Genomic DNA, 13,066 nt, shown 5'->3' on the forward strand with positions numbered 1-13,066 from the left:
GGAGCTGGAGACCGGAGCTGTTCCTATTCGGCCATCTTGGCTCCCTCCGTAAAATGCATTTTTCTTTGAAAAGTGACAGGGCACTAGTAATGCACTCACTGTGTTTATGTGGGATTTTTGATAAAATTTGAATATCAAAGACACTATTTTTTTCCCCCTCTAACAACCACTGGAATAAAAAGCTAGAATGCAATACCATCTTATAATTTCCAAATTATTCACTTTTGACTTGTGTTTTTCAGTTTCATCACAAATTCAGTGTTGTCTCCCTGAACAGAGGGATCATAGACCGTTGAAGGTAAACTCAGCTCTGACATTTACTAGTATGACACTGGGAAAGCTATATAAGAAAACAGAACAAATAAATAAGTGATCCATCTGGCATGTTATTGTGAAGATTAACATAAAATATAGGCAAGAGATAGATAGTCCCTATTTGTTTCCTCCCCTCTACTTCTTTTTTTTTTTTTGAGATGGAGTCTCGCATTGTCGCCCAGGCTGGAGTGCAGTGGCGCGATCTCGGCTAACTGAAACTTCCACCTCTTGGGTTCAAGTAATTCTCGTGCCTCAGACTACTGAGTAGTTGGGATTACAGGCATGCGCCACCACACCCAGCTAATTTTTGTATTTTTAGTAGAGACAGGGTTTCACCATGTTGGCCAGGTTGGTCTGGAACTCCTGATCTCAAGTGATCCGGACACCTCAGCCTCCCAAAGTGCTGGGATTATAGGCATGAAACACCACGACTGGCCCCTGCCCACTACTTTTGATGGTGATCCTTTGTTTGTGTTTTTGTAATTACATCCTCTTTCAGAACATTAACTCATCGAGGGAATGTCCAATGCCAGGATATAGAGGCCCTATATGTTACACACATATAAATATACTAGTGTAATTAAAAAAATATTTTCTCAGAAATATAAATTCCCAGAATATTTATGTTTCATTTAAACTTAAATTTATAATCTTAGTCCATGTCCTTCTCAAAGTCACTGATAACTGAATGCAATATAGATATCAAATATTATTTTATTACCATTTCTTCTCCAGAGAAATGATCTACTGCTATTAAAAGATGAGTAGAAAAGTTATACATTAGTTCTACCATGGTAATTTATAGCAGCTTAAAACTCAGGGCCACCAAAGAAGTTATGAAAATTCCTCTAAATCTATTAAGTTCTATCATACTCCATTTCTGAAAATATATATGGAAATGAAAAATCTCAAGACATGAACATCTATGTTAAAAAAAGAAATAGGGGGAAAATAAACATCAATTAATAGAAGTGAAGCAATCATTTTATTAATTTGCAATTCCACATGCATTTATTTTAGAAAAATTATAGGATTCATTTCAGAGTTCCATCTGTACACATTCTGAAGTCATGTTCTAAATTAACATGCATTTCTCATCCAAATGGCTTATAAAACCTGATTTACGCTTTAATTTCTGAAGTAAATAAAAACAACATTTTTAACCTTTCTTTAAGAAATCTGCTAGTTTAAAATTTCTTGCTAGTTTAAATACATGTACTTTTAATAAAAACTCCAATTTAGTTTTTCTAAACCAATTTTACCTAAAAGATTTGGTCATGTATACAAGGGTGTAGCTACTGTGTTTCAAGCATCTTCCACCTGTGATCATGTAAGTGCTAGGCAGTACTCACAGCTGACATGATGAGCTCTCCTCCCAGGTTCTGGATCTCAGCTTTAACTTGACTGCAGATTTTCAGTTGGTGGGAGTAGAACTTAATCTGTTCCAGGTAGGCCAACAAGTCCTGTTTGCAAGATGGATCTGGGCACTAAATATGCATCAAAGATAAAAATGGATATAGCAGAATAAATAATAGTTAGACCAAAGTGAGTAAATACAGTATTCACATGGTAGGTACCTTATAAAGTAGCAATTTTATTTTCATACAGGACCAAGTAGATGCTGATATGCTTCTACCATTTACAATAGTTCATTAATTTTGCAACCTTAGTTACTTCAGCTTAGCAAACAGAAACGTTAAAATAATAATTATTTTTTTTTGAGATGGAGTCTCACTCTGTTGCCCAGGCTGGAGTGCAGTGGCAAGATCTTGGCTCACTGCAACCTCCGCCTCCCGGGTTCAAGTGATTCTCCTGCCTCAGCCTCCCGAGTAGCTGGGACTACAGGCAGGCGCCACCACACCTGGCTAATTTTTTGTATTTTTAGTAGAGACAGGGTTTCACCATGTTAGCCAAGATGGTCTTGATCTCCTGACCTCATGATCTGCCCACCTTGGCCTCCCACAGTGCTGGGATTACAGGTGTGAGCCACCACACCTGGCCAAGAAACGTTAAAATAATTTTTAGACATAAAAAGCTACATAAAATAGCTGCCTTTAATTTATGATAAAGGTTAGAAGCCTTCAGATTATATTTTTGGTAAATCTAAAGAAATATTTAAAATGTAATTATTTCTTTCACCTCGAATTACTATTAGAAGGCCCCTAGAATTACTATTAGAATGCTCCTTGAGACTCATGGTCTCTGAACTGTCTGTCCTGTGCTACTCAAATGGGCATAAACAACATGCAGCAACATAATATGTTCTATTACTTTCAGCATTCAATGTTCTTAGCTGTTACAGACAAAGGAAATCATATCTACCTTAGATAACAGCTGTGAATCTAACTGAAGCCAAGAAACAGACAGGGCACATGTTTTAGAATATTAAATTTCCTTATGAAAACCAGCCTCCTACATCATTTTATCTTTTGGAAGGAACTTCCTGGAGGACAGCTTTGAGCTTTATCATAACATGGTAAGTAGCTGTGGTTAAGATTTAATCTTTATATTCTTTCTCCTATGCAATTATAATAGATTTATAAAAATTCCTTCTAACTTAATTCCACTTTTAGTAAATTTTTATAAGAACAAGGAAATGTGGACAGTGATTTATATGCAAAGATCTTCATTGTAGCATTACGTATAATAGCAAAATTTGGAAATAACCTAAATGTCTCAAAATAATGGAAAGACTAACTAAGAATGCATATCAATATAATGTAGCATTACTCAGTATCAAGAAAATAGCATTTCAAAGGATGTGGAAAAATGTTTTTGGAAGTTAAAAAAATCAACATGTAAACATTGCAATCAAATTATATTAAAAATTGTGTGTATTTAAAACATGCTGAATGCCAGATGCAGTGGCTCATGCCTATAATCCCAGCAGCTTGGGAAGCTGAAACGGGAAAATCCTTTGAGCCTAGGAATTTGAGACCAGCCTGGGGAACATAGGGAGACACCATCTCTACAAAAAATAAAAATAAATTAGCCAGGTGTGGTCCCAGCTATTCAGGAGGCTGAGGTGGGAGGATTGCCTGAGCCTGAGAAGCTAATGCTGCAGTGAGCCATGATTGAGACACTGCACTCCAGCCTGGGCAACAGAGTGAGACCTTGTGTCAAAAAATAAATAAACAAAAATAAAAAATAAAATAATAAAACCTGCTGGGACAGCCAGAGCTGTCTATCCTTCCTAGGCATAGATCATGGTGCATCAGGACTCTCTTTGCTCCATACCCAGGCAGATCTCCAGGCATTCAGAGCACCATCTTTCCTAAATCAGCAGGCTGAGCTTCCCTACTCTTTCTGTGCATAGATCATGGTGCAGCAGGCCCTCTCCACTCCACGCTTAGGCAGATTTCCAGGTATTCAAAGTACATGTTTGCCCAGATTGACAGCCTGAGCCACCCCACACTTTCTTTGCAGGGATCCAGGTATGTAGAGGAAACTCTCTGCTTCATGCCTAGGCAGATCTCCCAGCATCTGGAGTACCCAGTCCTCTGGATTAGGAGTTTAGGCCACCCCAAATCTGTGTGTAGGGAACTTGAGAACAAGAAGGCTTCCCAGCTCCATGTCTAGGCACACCTCTTGGTACCCACTCAGTGGGTTATCCTTCAGCACTGGTGCTCATGCCTGCCCTTAGGGAATCTGTAGGCAAACCTGCCAGTCTGGACCTGCCATTCTTGCTCCCAACACCTCTGGGGCTGAGGAGGGAGCTCAGAGCACTTTGCACTACAAGAATAAGCCCATTGCCTGAGGCAAGAGAGAGCTTCTGCTAGTAAACAAGGATGAAGTATATACCCAGCAGTATTGGCCATACACACCATCTATAGGCTTGTAGGTGGAACTGAACCACCCAATATAAAACCTGCTAACAGAAAAGTGTAGGAGTATACAAGTTAAGCCAAAAGACCTTACCCAGTATTAGCTAAAGTCACACCCCCTAGGGAAAAATAGATGGGAAAGGGAAAGAAAAAATCAATAGTATTACAGTGAAAGAAAAGAAAAATTATATCTGCACAAATATAATTACAAAAATTTTAAGTATCAATGTCTCAAGATGAGAAAGAACCAGTGTAAGAATTCTAGCACCATGAAAATTCAAAATGTAGTGATACCATCAACATACCATACTAGCTCTACAGCTATGGTCCCCAGCGAAGTGGGAACTTGGAAATGACAGATAAAGAATTTGAAGTATGGATCACAAGGAAGCTCAATAAGATCCAAGATGAGGTTGAAAATTAACACAAAGAAACTTTTTAAAGCAATCCAGAAAATGAAGGAAGAGATAAACATCTTTAAAATATCAATCAGAGATTCTAGAATTAAAAAACTAACTTAATTTCAAAACACAACTGGAAGCTTCACCAATAAACTGGACTAAGTAGAAGAAAGAATTTCAGATCTTGAAGACCAGTCTTTTGAATTGACCCAGTCAGAAAAAAATAAAGAAAAAGTAATTTTTAAAAAATGAACAAAGTCTTTGAGAAATATGGGATTATGTAAAGTGGCCAAACCTAAAAATTAGTGACATTCCTGAGACTGAGAAAAAGATAACAACCTAGAAAAAATACTTGAAGTGATAAATCAAGAAAATGTTCCAAATTTTGCTAGAGAGGTAGACATCTAGATATAAGAAATCCAGAGAACACTTGTGAGATACTATACAAAAAGGAACGGACAAGGCATATAATCACCAGACTATCCAAGGTCAATGCTAAAGAAAAAAATCACAAAGCCAGCTAGAGAAAAAGGTCAGAACACACACAAAGGAAATACCAAAAGGTTAAAAGCAGACTTCTCTACATAAATCTTATTTATAAGCCAAGACAGATTGGAGGCCTATTTTCAGAATTCTTGAAGATAAGAAATTCCAACAAAAATTTCATATCCCACCAGGCTAAGCTTTATCACTGAAAGAGAAACAAAAATATTTTCCAGACAAACAAGCATTAAAAAAATTAATTACTATCAGGCCAGTCGTATCAGAGACCCTTAACAGAATTCTAAATATGGGGAAAAAATAGAGCTGATACCTGCTACCACAAAAACACAAGTACAGAGCCCACAGATCTATAGAGCAACCAAACCGTAGAAAATACAAAGCAACCAGCTAACAAATTCATGATAGGATCAAAATCTTGTATATTAATATTATCCTTGAATATGAATAGCATAAACACCCCACTTAAAAGGCATAGAGTGGCAAGTTGGATAAAATAACAACATCCATTCATCTACTGTCTTCAAGATACCCATCTCACACATAATGGCATCAATAAGCTCAAAGTAAAGGGTTGAAGAAATATCTATCTTGCAAATTAAACTACAACAAAAAGGAGGAGTGGCTATTATATTAGATAAAATATATGTACTTTAAAATATATTTAAAATATAATATATATAACATAGATAATTTTAAAATATATTAAAATATAATATATAATATATTAGATAAAACAGACTTTAAACCAACAACAATAAAGAAGGACAAAGAAGGGTATTACATAATGATAAAGGGTTGAATTCAACAAAAAGACTTAACTACCCTAAATATGTATGTACCCAACACTGAAGCATCTGAATTCATAAAAAATGTACTTCTAGATCTACAATAAGGCTTAGACAGCCACACAATAATGTTGAGGAACTTCAACACCTCACTAAAAGTGTTAGACAATGTGAAATGTTAGTCAATTAAACCTCTTATTTTTTTTTAAAATAAATTAGCTAGTCTCTATCTTCATAGTAATGTGAAAATGGACTAATAAATTTACTTTTTGGTAAACAATGAAATTAAGGCAGTAATCAAAAAATTCTTTGAAATAAATAAAAATAAGAGACACAACATTTAAAAATCTCTAGGATGTAGCAAAAGTGCTGTTAAGAGGAAAGTTTATAGCAGTAAACTCCTACCTCAAAAAGTTAGAAAGATCTCAAATTAATGATTTAACATCACACTTAGAGGAGCTAGAAAAACAAGAACAAACTAACCCAAAAGCTAGCAGAAGATAAGAAAAAATTAAAATTAGATGGAACCGAATGAATTTGAGACCTAAAAATTCATAGGAAAAATCAATGAAGACCAAAGTTGTTGTTTTTTTTTTTTTTTTAAAAGAATAAACAGGATCGGTAGACTGCTAGCTAGATTAACAAAGAAAAAAAGAGAGAGGATCCAAATAAGCACAATCAGAAGTTATAAAAGTGACACTGCAACCAATACCACAGAAATACAAAAGAGCCTCAGAAACTATTGGGAACACATCTGTGCATACAAACTAGAAAATCTAGAGGAAAACATAAATTTGTGAAACACACAATCCTCCAAGAATGAATTAGAAAGAAACTGAAACCCTGAACAGTCCAAAATCGAGTTCCTAAATTGAATCAATAATAAAACACCCACCACCACCACCACCAACAATAAGAGCCCCAGCCAAAGAGCTGATACCAATCCTACTGAAACTATTCCAAAAAATGGAGAAGGAGAGACTCCTCCTTAACTCATTCAACAAAACCAGAATCATCCTGATAGGAAAACCTAGTAAAGATACAATGAAAAAAATCTCTCATACCAATATCTCTGATAAACATAGATGCAAAAATCCTCAACAAAATATTAGCAAACTGAATTTAGTGGCACATCAAAAAGTTAATTCACTATGATCAAGTAGACTTAATTCTTGGAATGTAAGCTTGGTTTAATACACACAAATCAATAAATATGACTCACTACATAAACAGAATTAATAACAAAAATCATATGATTATTTCAACAGATGTGGGAAAAGCTTTTGATAAAATACAACATCCCTTCATGATAAAAACCTTCAATAAACTATGCATCAAAGGAACATATCTCAAAATAATAAGAGCCATCTAAGAGAAACCACAGCCAACATTATACTTGAATGGGCAAAAGCTGAAACCAATCTCCTTGAAAACTGTTACAAGGATGCCCACTCTCACTTCTCTTATTCAACATAGTACTGAAAGTCCTAGCCACAGCAATCAGGCAAAATAAATAAATAAAAGGTATCCAACTAGACAAATAAAAAGTCAACCTATATCTCTTTGCTGTTGATATGATTTTATACCCAGAAAACACAAAATACTTTACTAAAAGGCTCCTGGAACTGAGACATGACTTCAGTAATGTTTTAGGATACAAAATCTTTGTATAAAAATCAATAGCATTTCTATACACCAATAACATTCAAGCTGAGAACCAAATCAAGAACTCAACTCCATTTACAATAGCTGCAAATAAATAAATAAATAAATAAATAAATAAATAAAACAAACACCTAGGAATGCATTTAACCAAGGAAGTGAAAGATCTCTACAAGGAGAACTACAAAATACTGCTGAAAGAAATCATAGATGACACAAACAATGGAAAAAAAATTTTAATTTCATCAACTGGAAGAATCAATATCATTAAAATGGCCATACTGCCCAAAGCAATCTACAGATTCAATGCTATTCCTATCAAGCAACCAACGTCATTTTTCACAGAACTAGAAAATAACTACTCTAAAATTCGTATGAAACCAAGAAATATCCTAAATAGACAAGCAATCCTAAGGAAAAAGAAAAAAATTAAAAGAAGCCAGAGGCATCATATTACTTGACTTCAAACTACACTATAAGGCTACAGTAACACACACAGCATGGTATTGGCACAAAAACAGATACATAGGCTAATGGGACAGAATAGAGAACACAGAAATAAAGCTGCACAACTAAAACCATCTGATCTTTGACAAAGTTCACAAAAATAAGCAGTGACTCCCTATTCAGTATATGGTGCTGTGACAGCTGGCTAGCCAAAGGCAGAAGAATGAAACTGGACCCCTATCTTTCATCATCTAGAAAAATTAATTCAAGATGAATTAAAGATTTAAATATAAGACTTCCACAATAAGAATCCTTGGAGAAAAACCTAGGCAACATCATTCTGGACATCAGCCTTAGGAAAGACATTATAACTAAATTCCCAAAAGCAATTGCAATGAAAACAAAAATTGACAAGTGGAATCTCTAATTAAAGAGCTTCTGCATAGCAACAAACTATCAACAGAGTACACAGACAACCCACACAATGGAAGAAAATATTTGCAAACTAATGAATCTGACATCGTTTTACTATCCAAGATCCATAAGGAACTTAAACAATTGAGCAAGCAAAAAAAAACCCCATTAAAAATGGGTAAATGGTATGTGTTAGGTCATTCTTGCATTGCTATAAAAAATACTTTAGACTGGGTAATTTATAAAGAAAAGAAGTTTAATTGGCTCGTGGTTCTGCAGGATATACAAGCATTGCATTGGCATCCACTTGGCTTTGGGGTGGGGGCTCAGGGAATATTTACTCACAGTGGGAGGTGAAGTGGGAACAGGTGCATGATATGGGGAGAATAGGAGCAAGAGGGAGGTGGGAGGTGTCACACACTTTTAAATGACCAGATCTTGCGATAATGCATTATCCTGAGGACAGCACATCATGAGGAATCTGCCCCTATTACCCAAACACCTCTCATCAGGCCCCGCCTCCAACATTGGGGATTGCATTCAACATGAGATTTGGGAAGGACAAATGCCAAAACCAAATCAAAACATGAATGAACACTTCTCAAAAGAAGACACACAAGTGGCCAACCAATCTGAAAAAATGCTCAACATCATGAATAATTAGAGAAATGCAATCGAACCAAAATGAGATACTATCTCATACCAGTCAGAATGGCTATTACTAAAAAGTTGAAAATAACAGATGCTGGTGAGCCTGTGGAGAAAAAGGAACACTCTATAAACTATTGGTGGGGATGTAAATTAGTTCCGCCACCGTAGAAAGCAGTTTGGAGATTTCTCAAAGAACTTAAAACATAACTAACATTTGACTCACTCATCCTGTTACTATGTACATATTCAAAAGAAAATAAATTGTTCTACCCAAAAAGACACTTGCATTCATATGTTCATTGCAGCACTATTCACAAAGCAAGGACACAGAATCAACCTAGATACCTAGATACCAACGGTGGATCAAATAAATAAAATGGGGTACATATCCACCATGGAATAACAGCCATAAAAAGGAATGAATGAAATTATGTCTCTTGCAGCAACGTGGATGCAGCTGGAGGCCATTATCCTAAGTGAATTAATATAGGATCAAAAACCCAAATACCATATGTTCTTACATACAAGTAGGAGCTAAAGAATGGGTAATGATGGACATAAAGACGGCCGCAATAGACACTGAGGACTACTAGACAGGGGAGGGAGGAAGGGTGTAAAGGCTTGAGAAACTAATTATTGGGTACTACGCTCACTACCTGGGTGACTGCATTAATTGTACTTCAAACCTCAGTATCATGCAATATACCTACTGAATCTAAATAAAAGTTGAAATCATTTTTTAAAATGCACTAAAAATAAATAAATTCCGGACTCTGGGTTAAAAAAATTAAAAGATGCTGGGAAAGAAATATATGACAATAATCAATAAACATGATATAATCAATACTTTTTATTGTATTCAAATTTTGTATATCTTAAATATATATTTCTTCTATAACTATAAAATATTATTTTTAAAAGCTTTTATTCTAATGACCTAAACTGCAAATTAAAAAGTAGGATGAACAACCAAAAAACCTTTCATGCATTTCTGCTTTTATTCAGTAATTAATAACTTAAGCTGGAGTGTTTTTGGAAAATTTGTGAGGTACTTATCCTCTTATATTTTTTAAATAGGCTGTGTAGCTCCAGAGTGAGTGCACAAGATGAGAACACGTTACCCTGAGTCAAAGTTGATAATAATCAACAAAGGTAGCAAAGAATTCAATTCTTCTGCAGAAATACTATCAATCTGCAAGATAGGCATGGACATATGCATGAATAGATACAGGATAGCCAGCCAGAGACATAATCAGACAAGAATATAGAAATTAAAGGTGTTTCTCAAGTTTTCAATAAGCAAATGAGGGCTATCCCTCAAATCTCCTGAAAAGGACTATATTGTAGCTAATTAAGAAGAAGATTGGAACGGAGAAAGATATGGAGAAAGAAAAGAAAAAAAAGGAAAGGAAGAAGAGGAGAAGGCAGAGACAGAGGAGCAAGAACAATAATTAATTTTCATTTAGCTCTTACTATGTGCTACATGCTATGGAAACTAATTTAGGCAAATCATCTCACTCAATCATTAAAACTCTAAGACGCAAATATTTTCCCCGATTTACAGATGTGAAATTACCTAAAATGATGAAAAACAAGTCATCTTTTTGTTTTCTCTTGACAAGCAGCTGATCTTTATTAGGTACTTCCTCTGTGCCAGGTACTATGCCGAGGCCTTTACATGCACAACTTTAAGTTAGTACTCAAAGCACCATTTTAATTAGATCTATTATTTTCATTTTGTAGATTTGCAAAGTAAGCTTCAGAGAGAGTAAATGATTTGAATTTAGTTTTCTCTGTTTCATTCACATGAATGCACAATAATCTCTTCTATAGGGCATTCTTTCAAATCATTTTTTGTTATTATTGCTCTCACTGAGTGAGTTTCTTTCTTTTTTTTTTTTTTTCTTTTCTTTTTTTTTTGAGACAGAGTCTCACTGTCGCCCAGGCTGGAGTGCAGTGGCGTGATTTCGGCTCACTGCAGGCTCCGCCCCCTGGGGTTCAGGCCATTCTCCTGCCTCGGCCTCCCGAGTAGCTGGGACTACAGGCGCCCGCCACCTCGCTCAGCTAATTTTTTGTATTTTTAGTAGAGACGGGGTTTCACTGTGTTAGCCAGGATGGTCTTGATCTCCTGACCTCGTGATCCACCTGCCTCAGCCTCCCAAAGTGCTGGGATTACAGGCGTGAGCCAACGCGCCCGGCCCCCTCACTGAGTAACTTTCTTACCTATTCTTCATTCTTAAGTATGGACACAATGATAATCCTTGACACGTAAAGTGTTTTATCTGTCATCTACTATTCAAGATGCTTTGTCTATACTAATTGTTTTAATAATCACACAACACCCACAATTTCATGAGGTAAGTGGAATCATTATCCTCATTTAGTGAAGGAGAATATTGACACACAGAGAGGTTAACTGACTTGCCAATAAATGGCATCAGTGGTAGAGCTCGTGTTCAAACATGATCTGGCTCCACCTCCTTACCTCCATGTTCTAGGAACAGTATCAGTCTTCTTGCCAATTTTATCTTTTTTGTAAATATTAAATTGCCGTTCTAATTTGTAAGTTGGTTTCTTAGGTTGATACTCTTATTTGTCAATTATAAACTGGATTAATGTGGATTTGTTCCTTGAAGACCAGCACCACTATACAACTCCTGATAAAATCAAACTGTCAAACTAATAATTAGATTCTTGACCAATAACCAATTGCTATCACTCAAGTTTAAGCAAAACATGCTGTCTCTATCAAGAGACTCTTCCAAGGCCACAGTAGAAGAGCCTATAATTCTATTAAGGAAAGAATGAGTCAAATGAGTAGAAAGTGTGAAAATGATCTTTTGAAATTCAAAGTTGCTCGACCTAAATTTACCTTTCATTTTCAGAACTGATGAGAATATCTTGGTTATAACAGAAGCAGTCAGTTTTATAACCAAAGCAGAACAAAATACTACATGGTAAATTCTTATACTATAAAAGTTATTAAAGCCTTCTTTCCCATTGACATCCAGAAAGCCTTTCTGAGTCAGTTTTGCTCACTTAGAAGCAGAATCAGGAGAATGCCTCATTCCTGCTTTAAGACTGTTCTACTATTTTTCAAATCTTCTTTAGGCCATTTTTATGTATTCAGGTCTTTTCCCATTTTTTAATCAGGTTACTTGGATTTTTTTGCTATTGAGTTCTGCATGTTTCTTATACACTTCAGACGTTAATTCCTTATCAGATCTATGGTTTGCAAGCATTTTCTTTCAAAGCATATGTTGTCTTTTAATTTTGTTGATTATTACATTGTATATCTTAAGTCCTTAAATATGTACAATTTTTACAAAAAATTAAATTTAAAAACATCAAACAATGCTTTTCCCACCTTTTAAATTTTTACGTGAAAGTGACAGAAAAACTTCGGTCTCTAGGTTTGTAGAACATTCTTGCCCTTGACTATTTTTTCTCAAATAAAATTTGCTTTAAAATAACTTTTAAAAGAATACTATTAGGAACTTTTAGGCTAATCAAGTGGTACACTATTATAGCACACTTTGGTTATTATTTCCAATTTAATTTACATAGGAGATGTTGACCAGAACATCTACTTAGTTCTTTAATGCATGATTTTTTTTAATCTAAGTTTTGTAATCACAGGGACTCACAACATGTAAACAGATGGCATTTCAGCCTATGTGGTTTTCTCACTTTAAGCCAATTTTCACTTTTCTAGCATGATGCTTGGAGCCAATATGAATACATCATTCAGTAATGAGGAAAAATATAAAAAAAATTCATTACCTTTTAGTTTAAATTTCAGGGGTGAATTAGCAAAACAAACACTTTTGAAGACTTTTATTCCATAATCTTTGTATTTTTTTGTTCATATTGGAGCCTAAACTTTAAGAAATTTAAAATGACTTTTGCAGCCAAATGTGGTGGCTCACGCCTATAATCCCAGCATTTTGGGAGGCCGAGGTGGGCAGAAGACCTGAGATCGGGAGATCGAGACCAGCCTGGTCAACATGGTGAAGCTTTGTCTCTACTCAAAATACAAAATATTAGCTGGGCATGTTGGCTC

At 35.4% G+C, this 13,066-nt stretch overlaps 1 protein-coding gene across 1 annotated transcript in view; it reads right to left on the reverse strand.

Moving 5' to 3' along the window:
- Window positions 1–13,066, reverse strand: part of CTNNA3 (catenin alpha 3) — a 1,859,096-nt gene that overhangs the window by 66,994 nt on the left and 1,779,036 nt on the right. The window contains exon 17 of the mRNA XM_032138296.2: window positions 1,668–1,802. Within this exon, the coding sequence (XP_031994187.1) occupies window positions 1,668–1,802 (135 nt within the window). The remainder of the gene's footprint in view (window positions 1–1,667; window positions 1,803–13,066) is intronic.

The sequence above is a fragment of the Hylobates moloch genome, unplaced genomic scaffold, assembly GCF_009828535.3.
Source record: "Hylobates moloch isolate HMO894 unplaced genomic scaffold, HMol_V3 SCAFFOLD_3, whole genome shotgun sequence".
In the NCBI taxonomy this organism is placed as follows: domain Eukaryota; kingdom Metazoa; phylum Chordata; class Mammalia; order Primates; family Hylobatidae; genus Hylobates; species Hylobates moloch.